We start from the raw sequence: 15,267 nt of genomic DNA on the forward strand, positions 1-15,267 counted from the left end.
TTCTCCCTTCTTCTTAGACTTAGCCAACATGTTTTCCTCTCTACATTTGCAAGGTCGTTTTTTTTAAAAAAATATTCTTTCTTACGATGGAAGCTGAGACCGCATATCAGTTCTCAATTTCTGGACCTAAGCTGTCTTTCCAAAGCCTTTTCTCCCATCCTGGTTGTCTCCTAAGCCGAGGGATTTTCCAACAGTGACTAAACTGATTTTGATCTTCCCTTACAGGAAGCAGAAAATACCCTGCGGCTGATGCAAAATAAGCTGAAGGAGGAAGAGAAACGTTTGCTGAAGAGTGGAAGTAAGTTACGGATCCCGTTGCAACTGGTATGCTGCGCAGAGGGCTGGGCGTTCTAGTCGGGCAAGCGCACTGCGCACGCAGGCGCATGCCACCACCCTGCCACACCCAGCTGCTCGGCGGAGGTCGTGCAGGTGCCACATGCTTTGCGCACCTGCGCAATAGGCGCGGTCGCTTCAGAAACAGGTAAGGAATGCAGGTGGGCCAAACGAGCCACCGTACTGGTACGGTGGCTGCTGCTCCCGGCTACCACCGGTACGGCCGTACTGAGCCGTACCGCCCAGAACCCACCACTGGTTCAGCAACTTCCAAGTAGTTTCTTTATTGCTGCTCGCCGAGAGACAGACTAAAACTATCTGCATAACTATAGACGAGCTCTATGAACTGCTAGAGAGTATCCATCGTTGCCTTCTTCCTGACTACCAGACAATCCGAGTTCCGCTTCCCCTTTGCTCTCTGGGAAGCAGCCCTTCCGACCTGGGAATCCAGACTACATTCCATCACATCTGTGACATCCCTCCGTCTAGGCCGCCACCCTTGTCTCAACTAGGAGAAAGGCAATTAAATGAAACCCGTTCATTGAACATTTTTCGCCTTCTCTCATATTGTTCTCAAATGACAAAGGGTTGGCTTTTAAAGTAATTCTTTGGGCTTCCCTCAAAGCTTTTGAGGACCCCAGGAAGCCCTGGGATTTCCGATGACGCATTTGGCTTTTAATCAAATATACGTAGGTTGGAAATTTCAGCTTTGCAGAAGATGCGTTGGCAAGGAAATGTATCGCCATTGCTCGTTGAACAGATAGGCCACGGTTGCACAATGGTTAGAGTGCAGTACTGCAGGCTACTTCTGCTGACTGCTGGCTGCCAGCAGTTTTGCAGTTCAAATTTCACCAGGCTCAAGGTTGACTCAGCTTTCCATCCTTCCGTGGTGGGTAAAATGAGGACCCAGATTGTTGGAGGCAAGAAGCAGACTCTGTAAACCGCTTAGAGAGGGCTGGAAAAAGCACCGTGAAGTGTTATATAAGTCTAAGTGTTATTGCTCTTCCTTTTCCCCTTCCTCCCTTCCTCCCTTCCTCCCTTCCTCCCTTCCTCCCTCCCTCCCTCCCTCCCTCCCTTCCTTCCTTCCTTCCTTCCTTCCTTCTCAGTGGTTAGAATGCAGTATTGCAGGCTAACTTTGCCCACTGCCAGCAGTTTGATCCTGACTGGCTCAAGGTTGACTCAGCCTTCCATCCTTCCGAGGTGGGCAAAATGAGGACCCAGATTGTTGGGGACAAAAGGCTGACTCTGTAAACCTCTTAGAGAGGGCTGTAAAGCATTGTGAAGCGGTATATAAGTCTAAGTGCTATTGCTCTTCCTTTTCCCCTTCCTTCCTTCCTCCCTTCCTTCCTTCTCAGTGGTTAGAATGCAGTATTGCAGGCTAACTCTTCCAACTGCCAGCAGTTCGATTCTGACTGCTCAAAGTTGACTCAGCCTTCCATCCTTCTAAGGTGGGTAAAATGAGGACCCAGATTGTTGGGGGCAAGAGGCTGACTCTGTAAACCACTTAGAGAGGGCTGTAAAGCACTGTGAAGCAGTATATAAGTGTGCTATTGCTATATCTCACTTTCTGGATCTAGTCAGGATTGAACTTGACCTTTTGGTAACATTATTTCAGCTCAGGTCAATTAATTAACCAGTTAAGTAATCCAGGTTTATAGATGAGTCCACCAAAGTTGCTATTCTCACCACAACGTTTATCAAGTCCTATTCTTGCATGCCTAAACATTTGTGATCTGAAAGACCACAGTGAAAAGCTGCATTCTCATTCATTCCCTCAATCTTTGATTTGATTTATTTCCTGCAAGGGACAGCTTAAAATCTGGAATGAAAAACGGATAATCCTCTTTCTTCCTTGTCACTCCTTGATCAAATCTCTCTGTTGGAACATATCCCTTCGAGCAGGATACAATTAAGCTGGACATATTTATAATAAATAACAGTATAAATTATTAACATAATAACTTTTGACTGGAAAAAATTAGTGGTAGATTGGAATAATTTATCTGGGAGCTTCTGCCAACCATTTTGACTCATCTTATATAAGACGTCAGCAAAGACCCTGTGGATGAATCACATGGGCAATTTTAATATCTGCCAAGCAGAGTTAACTCGAATTGAACAGAAGGTCTCTAGGGGAGCAATTAAGGAAATTAAGACATATATTATCATTCTTGTTGATTTTCCATTGTCTTGTGGCTTTCCTCGGTTCCGTGCCTTTTTTTTCCTATGGTGCAGAAACTAAAGTTTCTACGCTTATAGTATCAAGATTACCTGAAGTGATCGTAATGCATCGAGAATTGATCACTACGATGTAAAAAAAGATGTGGAGACTCTAGAAAGAGTGCAGAGAAGAGCAACAAAGATGATTAGGGGACTGGAGGCTAAAACATATGAAGAACGGTTGCAGGAACTGGGTATGTCTAGTTTAATGAAAAGAAGGGACCAGGGGAGGAAAGCACTGTTCCAATATCTCAATATCTGCCCCAAAGAAGAGGGAGTCAAGCTATTCTCCAAAGCACATGAGGGTAGGACAAGAAACAACCAGTGAAAGCTTATCAAGGAGAGAAGCAACCTAGAACTAAGGAGGAATTTCCTGACAATGAGAGTAGAGTAGAGTAGAGTAGAATAGAATAGAATAGAATAGAATAGAATAGAATAGAAAAGAATAGAATATTGGAATGAAGGATAGAATAGGATAGGATAGAATAGAATATTAGATTGAAGGATAGGATAGGATATCGGAATGAATGGAATGGAATAGAATAGAATAGAATAGAATAGAATAGGAGTTAGATAATAGAATAGAATAGAATTCTTTATTAGCCAAGTGTGATTGGACACACAAGGAATTTGTCTTTGCTGCAGATGCTCTCAGTGTACATAAAAAGACAAGATACATTCGTCAAGAATCATAAGGTGCAACACTTAATGATAGTCATAGTGTACAAATAAGCAATCAAATCGTACTAGGAAACAATCAATATAAACCGTAAGGATACAAGCAACAAAGTTACAGTCCTGCAGTCATAAGTGGGAGGAGATGGGTGATAGGGACGATGAGAAGATTAATAGTAGTGCAGACTTAGTAAGTAGTTTGACAGTGTTGCCTCCAGTAGTTGTGGGTGCTTCATCACTGGAGGTTTAAGAAGAGACTGAACACTCATTTGTCCGGAATGGTCCAGGATCTTCTGCTTGAACAGGGGATTAGACTAGAAGATCTCCAAGGTCCCTTCCAACTCTGCTATTCTGTATTCTATTCTGTAAGTTACAGAACTAATGACCGGCTTCAAACTGGTTTGTTGGATCTAAATGGACAACTCTCCTGCACAACGAAGTCCAAAGGCCCTTTCCCCTTTGAAGCTTGATTTTAAAGAACAAAACCCTGGAAATATTGGCAGGGAAGCTGGAGATTGTATACAGAGGGGCAACAGATTTTAAGGAATTTGATATATTTTAGATCAGGGGTATCCAACCTTGGCAACTTTAAGATCTGTAGACTTCAACTCCTAGAAGTCCCCAACCAACAAGTCCACAAGTCGTCCAAGTTGGACACCCCTGATAGAGATGAAATGTTTATTTTTTTTCAAATCTCAACCTGTTGCACACACATAAATTTGGAAAATAAATACTCGATCTATATCAGAGGGTTTCCAACGTTGGCAAGTGATCTATTGCAAATACACAAACATCTTCACCAAGTGAAGCTTCTGAATGTCTTAACTAAAGGTTTGAGGAAATATCCTTGAATTTGCGGGTGAATTCATAGTTTCCTTCCTTGGAGCTGAGCTCTTCCCATTTCTTACCCCTCTTTTCTTTAACATTTCTTTCACTGTAGCCCAGGGGTGTCAAACTCAAGGCCCCGGAGGCCAGATCCAGCCTGTGGGGTGTTTAGATCTTAGGGCCAAGCAAAAGGACCGGCCCAGGGTGCCTCTGCTAGCGAAAACGGAGTTCGGGAGACCTGTGTGAGACCCTCCTTTCGCAGAGAGCGGCAGGAGGCCATTGCAGCTGAAAACAGAGCTCAGGAGCCCGTTTTCAGTGGCAGAGCGCTCGGCACCCCGACACGAGTGACGTTGATCTGACCACACCCACCTCAGCCCACCAAGACCAAACACAACCCTGATGTTGAGTTTGAAATGAAATTGAGTTTGACACCCCTGCTGTAGCCATTTTGGGTAGGCAAAGAAATTTGTCTGCTTGGTTTACTTATATTTCTGCTGGGAAAAAAAAGTGTCAAATCCTAATCGAAGAGCGCTAAAAGGCCTAGGGGAGAAGAGGCAGACGGGGGGACCCGTTCAGAGTTCTTGCATTTTAAGAAGGTTTGGCAGATTTCATCCCCATCGCCTTAGACTAACAGTCAAAAATGAGCATTTGCCTAAGGCCACGAAATAAGGTTCTGAGAGAAGGGCAAGGAAACATGGCACATCAAGTGCCAGATTTGAAATTTTCCCCTGGTGCAATCATTATCTCGGCTCCTGCACCGCTCCTTCTTATCACAGACATCCTGTTGGGTTGTTTGTTTGTTAGCAAAATGCCGTAAGGATCGGGGCAGGGGGGCTAAGTTCCAGAGCTGGCCATTCAAAGGAACGTCTCACAGATTTGGTAAAGGAATATTTGAAGCTCCAGCAAAGAGCAGCCTCGGAGTACCAGGACACCGCCATCCAAGGAAATATGCAGGCTCTCTGGAGAATGCAAAGCACATTTTGTTCTTTGCCAGAAGCAGAAAAAGGGGACATATAGAATAGAATTCTTTATTGGCCAAGTGTGATTGGATACACAAGGAATTTGTGTTCAGTGCACAAGCTCTCAGTGTACATAAAGCTATACGCGATAAATCACGGTCATAATCATCGTAAAAATACATTCATCATAAATCATAAGATACAACACTTAGTGATAGTCACAGGATATTAAATAAGCAATCAACATAAATCTAACCAGGAAACTAAATTAAACAATAAATCATAAAGATACAAGCAACAAGGTTATAGAAGGAGATAGGTAATAGGAAGCAGGAGAATAATAATAATATTAATACACTCTTAGTAAATAGTTTGACAGTGTTGTGGGAATTAGTTGTTTAGCAAAGTGATGGCATTAGGGAAAAGCTGTTCTTGTGTCTAGTTGTCTTGGTGTGCAGTTCTCTATAGCATCATTTTGAAAGTAGGAGTTGAAACAATTTATCTCCAGGATGCAAAGGGTCTGTAGATATTTTGATTCGTGTAGTATACAGGTCCTCAATGGAAGGCAAGTTGGTAGCAATTGTTTTTTCTGCAGCTCTAATTATAAGGAGAGGGAGAAAGATGAGAGAGAGAGTGATGAGAGAGAAAGAGATGAGAGAGAGAGAAAGGATGAGAGGGAGGAGAGAGAAAAGAGAGAGAAAAGAGAGAGAGGTGAGAGAGAGAGAAAAGAGATGAGAAAGAGATGAGAGAAAAGAGAAAAGTGAGAGAGAGGTGAGAGAGAGAGAAAAGAGAGAGATGAGAGAAAGCGATGAAAGAGAAAAGAGAGAAAAGTGATTGAGAGAGGGAGAAAAGAGATATGAGAGAGAAAAGAGAGATGATGAGAAAGGAGATGAGAGAAAAGAGAAAAGTGATAGAGATGAGAGAAAAGAGATTAGAGAAAAGAGAGAAGAGAGAAAAGAGAGAGATGAGAAAGAAAGAGATGAGAGAGAAAAGAGAGAAAAGTGATACAGAGATGAGAGAGAGAGATGAGAAAAGTGAGAGAGAGAGATGAGAGAGAAAAAAGAGATGAGAGAGAGAGAGAAAAGATGAAAGAGATGATGAGAGAAATATGAGAGAGAGAGGTGAGAAAAAAGATGAGAGAGAAAAGTAATACAGAGATGAGCGTTGAGAAAAGTGAGAGAGAGATGAGAGAAAAGAGAGAAAAGAGAGAGAAAAGAGAGATGAGAAAGAGAGAAAAGAGAGAGATGAGAGAAAAAGAAAGAGATGAGAGAGAAAGAGAGAGAGATGAGAGATCCCGTGTTTTGTTTTCGGTGGAAAACGGTTACAAATGGCTCTTTGAGTGTTTAAGATTTCAGAAACAGGTGGCCAAGCTAAGTGCCTGAAGGTCCCAGCCCCGTCACTGGGAGTCCAGGCGCTTCAGCAAGTGGCGCAATGGATTCATATTAGTGGTCCATAGGATTTAAAATTATGAATTTAGTGGTCCCTGAGATCCGGAAGGTTGGTGACCCCTGTTCTAGTGGGGAGGGCTTCCCACATTCTGAAATCAAACATTTGGGCGTGTATAATTGAAAACCTGGGGATGAATAACCCTCCTGCTCGCGTCATAGGGGGCGGCCAGCGGTTCGCCAGGTCCCCTTAGGGTGCTTTGAGAAGGGCAGGAAAACGGATAGCATCACTTATTTGCAAGGGAGGGAGGAGCAGCAATGGCTGGGGAGCTGCTTGGCTTTTCCCCAGGGGGCTTCTTGGCAGACTAAACTGAACCCAAATGCCAGTGCTTAGATCTGTGTAAATGTGAATCAGCGAGTGAGACTACATCGGTCAGTTGACAGCCAATGCATCTGGGGTTTATCAAGACTGACCTTCTGTTTTCGTGATGAACAACAGACAGGCAAGAAGATGGCATAGTCTGTGCCCCCGAAGCTCCGGCTGGAGTTTGTAAACATAACCGGTGCAAGATAGCGCGTGAAAAATGCCCGGCGTGATCTCACTCGGCCTGATACGGACAGGACAATTTGTCTGACATGTGGAGAAGAAGAAGAAGAAAGAATCAAAAGTACCCAAAAAACAACATTACTCAAAAGTTTTTAAAGGGAAAGTGAATTGAAACTTCAGGCTTTTTTCCCCCCACCTCCTAGGAATTGTTCCAGAACAAATGAATTAAGAATATCATTGTAGGGGATGATCAGGCTGGATGTGAGGGAGGAATCTAACATGTCATCAGTCTCGAGTCCCTTTGCGCCCACACGAGATTTAAGTCCAGCCCACCTTGAATTCCGTTGATCTACTGCTGATTTGTTTTTAACTGCCTGGGTTTCTTGATTTCCCCGTTTGACAATCACGGTTTAATAAGATACATGCTTTTTCTTTTTTATTATTATGATATAAAATACAAAATGAAAGGAAAAGAGAATAGGAAATTAAGGGAAGGAAAGGGAATGGGGAAAAGGGGATGTGAAATCCAAAAGGGAAGAGAAAAAGAAAGAAAAGGGGCATTGATTTCCAACTCTTCCTAGCATAGTACAAGATAAAACACACTCTCAACTTTTTGCTTTTCCACATTTAATACATAACTAGCCATTTCTATAACATCAAATCTTTCTAGTCGACAAAACCAAGATCAGTTCCCTTTTTTTTTCTTTGCAAGCCCAAGTGATTCCAGAAGTGACGTCCAAATACGAACATATTTTCCTCTTTAAATAAAGTAATCTATGTAGGCGTTTCTACTTTATCTGCCTTGCTATGGAAATAGTATGTGCAGTATTTCTATTTGCACCTAAAGATCTTTGTGAACTGACGCCATTTTTATTCCCAAAATTGATTGCATTCTTTCACATTTTTGGGCCTTACTGAAGAAAAAAAAATACCTTCAGTAAGATCTATGCTTTTTTTTCTGACTGCAAGGATAGCTTTGGCTCAACACTGAAAAAGGGACAGTTTGCCAAGACTGGGAAACTGGAATTTGGGGGGGAATATATAGCAATGGCAAAATTAACAGAATTCATCCCGTTGATATTCCTGGAGTGGTTTTTTTTTAACCTTTTGCATTGTGTGCAATCTTCCAATCGCCCTTGGTTTACAATCTGAGAAGGTCATCTTCGGTTATAAATGCAAAAAGCAGTGGCTTTCTTTTCTTGCTACTAATTAGTCCTCAACATCCAACCGTTCGTTTAGTGACCGTCCAAAGTTACAACAGCACTGAAAAAAAGTGACTTGCTTCCGTGTTCCTTATCACTGCGCAGCGGCCTCTTAGTGGCATGACAGTCTCTTTTGTTTGTTCAAAGGGTGACACCCCCATCCTGCCCCTCTGGCAGATAATAACTTTAACAGATTAGCAGAGTTGGAAGGGACCTTGTAGGTCATCTAGTCCAGCCCCCTGCCCAAGCAGGAGACCCTACACCATTTCTGACAGATGGCAATCCAGTATCTTCTTGAAAGCTTCCAGGGATGAAGCTCCCACGACTTCTAAACGTTCCATGGGTTGATTGCTCTTATTGTCAAAAAATGTCTCCTTATTTCCAGGTTGAATCTCTCCTTAATCAGTTTCCATCCATCGTTCCTTGTCTGGCCTTCAGGTGCCTTGGAGAATAGCTTGACTCCCTCTTCTTTGGGGCAGCCCCTGAGATATTGGAATATTGCTATCATGTTTCCCCTAGTCCTTTTCATTAAACTAGTCATGCCCAGTTCTTGCAACCGTTCATCGTATGTTTTAGCCTCCAGTCCCGTCATCATCCTGGTTGCTCTTCTCTGCACTCTTAGAATCTCAGTATCCTTTACAGATTAACAGAGTTGGAAGGGACCTTGTGGGTCATCTAGTCCAACACACACACAGACGCCCAAGCTGGAGATCCTCCACCACTTCTGACAGATGGCAGTCCAGTCTCTTCTTGAAAGCCTCCAGTGATGAAGCTCCCACAACTTCTGAACATTCCATGGGTTGATTGTTCTCATTGTCAGAAAATCTCTTCTTATTTCCAGGTTGAATCTCTCCTTGTATGGTTTCCATCCATTCTTCCTTGTCTGGCCTTCAGGTGCCTTGGAGAATAGCTTGATCCCCCTCCTCTCTGTGGCAGCCCCTCAAATATTGGAAGACTGCTCTCCAGTCTCCCCTGGTCCTTCTTGTCACTATACTAGCCAGACGCAGTTCTTGCAATTGTTCACCGTACGTTTTGAACTCGAAGGGATTCTCGTTTTTATTCAGGTCACGATGACTCAGACATGGAGATCCATGAGGACGAAGGATCGGACAGTGACCTGGAAGACCGGCAGCTGATCAAGCAACACACAGCCATGGAGATGCTGATGCACGGTGGGTCCATCTGCTCCTCTGTCCCCTTCCCAAAAATGGTTTCGAACAGATAAAAGCGATGTCCGCTTGTACCAGCGTAAAAAAAAAAAAGATTTAAAATGCTAAAGAGCGCCTTATTCCAGAGCTGATTTTAGACAAGCTGGCCTTTCTCCAAATTCCAGATGAAATCCAAAAGGAAAAGAATGGACAGGGATTAAAAAAAACGTGTGCTTTGCTGTCAGCCCTTTGAGAACGAGCCAGGGAAACAAACTCCACAATAAATACGATAAATCTCTTTATTTATTGTTACATAGGGCTACAGTGACCGTATTTTGAAAAACCTGACAGTTCCTTGTTCCATAGAAGAGAATATTTGTTGCTCGGGGTTGGACTGTGGTGTCCTTGGTGCTCTCGGAACTGGGTTGTCTTCATGAGGACGTTTCATTACCCAGCTACGTAATATCATCAGTGTTAGAAAGCTATGGGGGTTTCCTCTCTGTTAATATACAAGTTTGGTGCATTCCCTTCCTGCGTGGATGATGTTACCGAGTTGGGTAATGACGCGACTGCAAGTAAACAAGCAAGTTCAGAGAACATCAAGCGCTCCACAGTTTCTTTGCCTCTTAGCTCAAGAAGAGTTCAGCCAAGATATTCTTGAGCATCTTTCTCACCCCAAAGCTGGTGTGTGTGTGTGTGTGTGTGTGTGTGTGTGTGTGTAAAACCTGTGGCTTTCTTTCACATGCTCCCCTCCCACCAACAACTGTTCAGGAATAAAACACCCATTCACTGTTTCCTGGCGGAAGGACCCACAACCTCAGATGCTAACAGTGAAAGATGGAGACAGCTATGTCACTGGTGGCTAACCTTTTTGTTGTCACGTGCCTGTTGTGGCCCAGCAGGATCCGGTTGACCTGCTGATGGACTCAGATAGCGAGGAACCATATGAGTCTGCCCGGGACGATGTGGAGGACTCTGTGCAGGGTTCAGACTCAGAGCAGGGACCAGAGAGGCTGGTTGGCCACCAGGAGGCTCCTGAGGCATGGAGCAGTGGGGAGGATCAAAGGCAGTTTGTCCCTGATGCTAGATTGAGAAGGGCTGAGAAACGGAAGCAGCAACTCCGTAGGCAGACTCACAGAAGATGATTAAGCACAAGTGGTTGTGGATTGGCCCATCCCAAGAGAGATTATAGGTGAGGCGTTGGGAGGGGACATTTGCAGGAAACAACGGTTCGAAATTAGCAGTGAAGAAAGTCGATGTCTTAGAGCCGTGTTTGAATATCTGTTTGTTTTTCTTGTATTTTGAGTTATCTGGGCCCTCAGCCAAAGGGTTTGTTATCTTGCAATTAAACAGTGGCAAACAGCCACGCCTGTGTTCTGGCTTGTTCACAGGCGTGGAGAGAAGGGGGTGGGGTCAGAACACGTGCCCATACCCATAATGCAATGGAGCCTCCCTGGCGCCCCCTGTGCATGCATGTGTGTGCCCCCCCCCCCATGCCCCATTTTGGACCTGGAAGGCCTCCTGCACCAACCTGGAAGCCAAAACGGGACACGGGGATGCTGCTCGAGGCCCCCAAATGCAATGCAAGCACCCCCCAGTGCATGCGCCCCACCCACCCCCTATGGATGCGCGGCAGAGACGCCAAGACCAACTGGCCGGAGGGAGGCTCATGCACATGCGCAGTGAAGCTGAGCTGGGGCAACGGCTGGCATGCCATAGGTTCGCCATCGCGGATCTATGTCCTTTGAGTTTATTTATCGATGGTTCTGCCGGAGCTTGGCTTCATATATTTGTTACACTTCCTGACAAATATTGTGTGTTTCAGGGCGGCCGAGCAAGCGGCTTGTTGGAACCATGCACGGGGGAGACACGGAGGACGAGGTAAGTCGTGGCTGTGGCTGAAATCCCACGCTAACGTCGAAGCATGACTTCACGTGGACTTTTTCTTTTATTTTTTGCAAATTAGAAGCAAAGGTTATTTTAATAGTTTCCCTGCGTGAAGGAAAGCATGAAAAGGTTTCCGCTCATTTCCCACCAGTGCAGTTTTGCGTTTATTTATCCTTCAACCAAAACCCATTTCTTCTGCGCATAGTTACACCGGGTTTAAAGTAACCGTTATTTAATGAACTTTTGAACGTTGGCTTTTATGTGTCTCTTATTTAAAATTTATATACCGTATTTTTCGGACTATAAGACGCACCCCCCCCTCCCCAAAGGGCGTGGAAATGTTGGCGCATCTTATACACCGAATACAACTATTATTAGTCTCTCAAAGCCGTTTTTCGCAAAACCCGAGACATTCCCCCCCTTTCTCCAGCCCCCAGAAGCACTCTGCAGGCTTCACCAGGGCTGGGGGAAGGGGGAAATGCCCCCGTTTTTGCTTTCCCCCAGCCCTGCTGGAGCCTGCAGAGTGCTCCTGGGGGCTGGAGAAAGGGGGGGAATGTCTCGGGTTTTGCGAAAAACGGCTTTGAGAGACTAATAATAGTTGTATTCGGTGTATAAGATGCGCCAACATTTCCACGCCCTTTGGGGAGGGGGGGTGCGTCTTATAGTCCGAAAAATACGGTACTTGTTTTTATGTTTGACAGTTTTATTTGTACACCCACCGAGTCCCTCCCTAAGGCAGATGGGTGGTTTCTCAATTGGTAATTAAGTAATTTAATTACTTAAATTAGGCAAGGTTGAAACTTCTTATTTAAATCAGAGGTTGGGGAAGGTAAACTAGGATTGTGAATAATCTAAAGACAGTACGTTCCACTATAAATCTTATGATTCCTGTAGCTGATGCTTCTCTCTGCCTTTTCTCATTTGTGTAGCACAGGTAGTCCTCGACTTACAACGATTCATTTAGTGACCGTTCAAAGTTGCAACGGCACTGAAAAAGGTGACTGATGACCGTTTTTCACAGTTACGACCTGTGCAGAGGCTTGGCAACCGGTTCATATTTAGGACGGCTGCAGCGTCCCCGGGGTCACGCGGTCCCCCCTTTGCGACCTTCTGACAAGCGAAGTCCATGGGGGTAGCTAGATTCACTTAACAATCGTGCTACTACTCTTAACGACGGCGGTGATCCGCTTAACAACCGTGACAAGAAAGATTGCAAAATGGGGCGACACTCCTTGAAAAAAAATGTCTCGCTTAACAACAGAAAGGTTGGGTTCAACCGTGGTCGTAAGTCGAGGATTACCTGTATATTCAAAATAAATGTGCGTTCTGCGTACGAATACTGAAAAAAATGTCTCACTTAACAACACAAAGGTTGTGCTCAATTTTGGTCGTAAGCCGAGGACTAGCTGTCTATTCAAAATAAACGTGTGTTCCGCATACTAAAAGCATCTCGGATTGTGAATGAACTTTTGGATGATTTATTTAATTCGCTCTGATTAAAAGTGCTCATGAATACTGAGAATGAACTGCTTTTGCAGTATAATATCTTCAGAGGCCACTAACTACCTATTTCCCAGGATTAATAGCATGGGCCTGAATTCATTTAAATACTTAAATTTTGCAATTTACTCCTCAGTCCCATGGCTTTTATTTTGTTCCGGGCATTCAGGATTGGGCTGATTTTTTATATTTATACAAATTAATATTTTTATAAGTTGCCCTTTTGATTCCGATGTGAATAGAAGTGAGAAACATGGCACACCATTGGCTGCTCTGCAATACGGAAAGTCCTTGCAAACCAATCCGTTAGCGGCTGTTCACAGTTACAACAGCACTAAAAACAAAGGGACTTACATCCAGTCCTCCCACTTAAAACCATCGCTCCATCTCTGGGATCGCAAGATCCGAATTCAGGCACTCGGCAACCAACAAGTATTTGTGATGGTTGCAACAACCCAAAGTTTAAATGTGAGCCAGCCGTGTGCTGCAGCTGCCAAAAAAGCCAACACAGTTCTAGGCTACATCAACAGAGGGATAGAATCAAGATCACGTGAAGGGTTAACACCATTTTATAAGGCCTTGGTAAGGCCACACTTGGAATCCTGCATCCAGTTTTGGTTGCTACGATGTAGAAAAGATGTGGAGACTCTAGAAAGAGTGCAGAGAAGAGCAACAAAGATGATTAGGGGACTGGAGACTAAAACATATGAAGAACGGTTGCAGGAACTGGGTATGTCTAGTTTGATGAAAAGAAGGACTAGGGGAGACATGATAGCAGTCTTCCAATATCTCAGGTGATGCCACAAAGAAGAGGGAGTCAAGCTATTCTCCAAAGCACCTGAGGGTAGAACAAGAAGCAATGGGTGGAAAGTAATCAAGGAGAGAAGCAACTTAGAACTGAGGAGAAATTTCCTGACAGTTAGAACAATTAATCAGTGGAACAGAAATTGCCTCCAGTAGTTGTGAATGCTCCAACATTGGAAGTTTTTAAGAAGATGTTGGATAACCATTTGTCTGAAGTGGTGTAGGGTTTCCTGCCTAAGCAGGGGGTTGGACTAGAAGACCTCCATGGTCCCTTCCAACTCTATTATTCTATTCTATTGCCTTCGTCACCGAGAAGCGGTCAATGGGGAAAGCCAGATCTGCTTAACGATCGTCTGATTCACTTAAAAACTGCAGTGATTCATTTAACAAGCATGGCAAAAATAATAAAAAATGCATAGAATTGGCTGCGGTTCGCCGCTTTGCTTAACAAGCACAGGTCCCAAATAAGTTGAGAACTACCTGTAACAATAGCTCTAGATGGAAAGTGGTTTTTCCTCTGGTTTATTTGCGTGACCCACCATTTCCAAAAGAGACCTGTTGACTTTTGGGCCAAATTTGGGGGTCTGAAAACGGCTTGCAGGAGTGGGCTGTAATATCAGCACTACCCACAAATAGCAGACTCCGCAGAAGTAACACGGCCTTCGCTCTACTAACCTGTAAAACTTAACCCTAAAGCAGTGGTCTCAAACTCAAGGCCCGGGGGCTGGATCCGGCCCGTGGGACCTCCCTGGGAACAACAAATGATCAGCCGAGGTGCCTCTGCCAGCAAAAATGGAGGTGGGAGAGATGAAGGGAGAGTGGGAAGTGTAGGGGAGGAGGGGAGAGGAGGGGAGAAAGGCCTAGGGAAGAGCAGAAGGAAGGAAACAGAAGAGGGAAGCAGATTGGGGAAAGGAGAGAGGGAAGTGAAGGAGTAGGAGAAAGGGAAGGAGAGGGAAGTGGAGAAGAGGAGAGGAAAAGGGAGGGGAGGGAAGTAGGGAGGGGAGAGGAAAAGGAGAGAGGGGAGGGGAGCAGAGGAGGAGGAAGGAGACAGAAGAGGGAAGAAGAGTGGGGAAAGGAGAGGGGGAGTGGAGGAGTGGGAGAAAGGGAAGGAGAGGGAAGTGGAGGAGAGGGGAGAGAAGGAGAGGAAAAGGGAGGGGAAGGAAGTAGGGAGGGGAGAGGAGAGAGGGGAGGAGAAGGAAGGAGACAGAAGAGGGAAGCAGAGAGGGGGGAGTGGAGGAGTAGGAGAAAGGGAAGGAGAGGAGAAGGAGAGAAGGGAGGGGAGGAGAGGAGAAGGAAGGAGATAGAAGAGGGAAGCAGAGAGGGGAAAGGAGAGGGGAGGAGTAGGAGAAAGGGAAGGAGAGGGAAGTGGAGAAGAGGAGAGGGGAGAGAAGGAGATGAAAGGGGAGGGCAAGGAAGTAGGAAGGGGAGAGGAGAGAGGGGAGGAGAGGAGAAGGAAGGAGACAGAAGAGGGAAGCAGAGAGGGGAAAGGAGAGGGGGGAGTGGAGGAGTAGGAGAAGGGAAAGGAGAGGGAAGTAGGGAGGGGAGAGGAGAAGGAGAGAGGGGAGGGGAGGGGAGAAGGAAGGAGATAGAAGAGGGAAGCAGAGAGGGGAAAGGAGAGGGGAGGAGTAGGAGAAAGGGAAGGAGAGGGGAGTGGAGAAAAGGAAAAGGGAGGGGAGGGAAGGAGGGAGGGGAGAGGAGAAGGAGGGAGAGGAGGGAAGTGGAGGGGAGAAGGAAAGAGATGAAAAGAGATGGACTGTCATAAAATTGAAAATGTGCTGTCGT

The 15,267-nt window shown here is 45.1% G+C and overlaps 1 protein-coding gene across 2 annotated transcripts in view; it reads left to right on the forward strand.

Moving 5' to 3' along the window:
• CLUAP1 (clusterin associated protein 1) overlaps positions 1 to 15,267 on the forward strand; it is a 53,574-nt gene that overhangs the window by 34,125 nt on the left and 4,182 nt on the right. For both annotated transcript variants that reach the window (XM_081966104.1, XM_081966105.1), the window contains exons 9-11: positions 226 to 298; positions 9,211 to 9,318; positions 11,120 to 11,175. In XM_081966104.1, coding sequence (XP_081822230.1) covers positions 226 to 298; positions 9,211 to 9,318; positions 11,120 to 11,175 — 237 coding nt within the window. The remainder of the gene's footprint in view (positions 1 to 225; positions 299 to 9,210; positions 9,319 to 11,119; positions 11,176 to 15,267) is intronic.

Source organism: Natrix helvetica (assembly GCF_964273705.1).
Source record: "Natrix helvetica genome assembly, chromosome: 13".
NCBI classification, from domain to species: Eukaryota; Metazoa; Chordata; class Lepidosauria; order Squamata; family Natricidae; genus Natrix; species Natrix helvetica.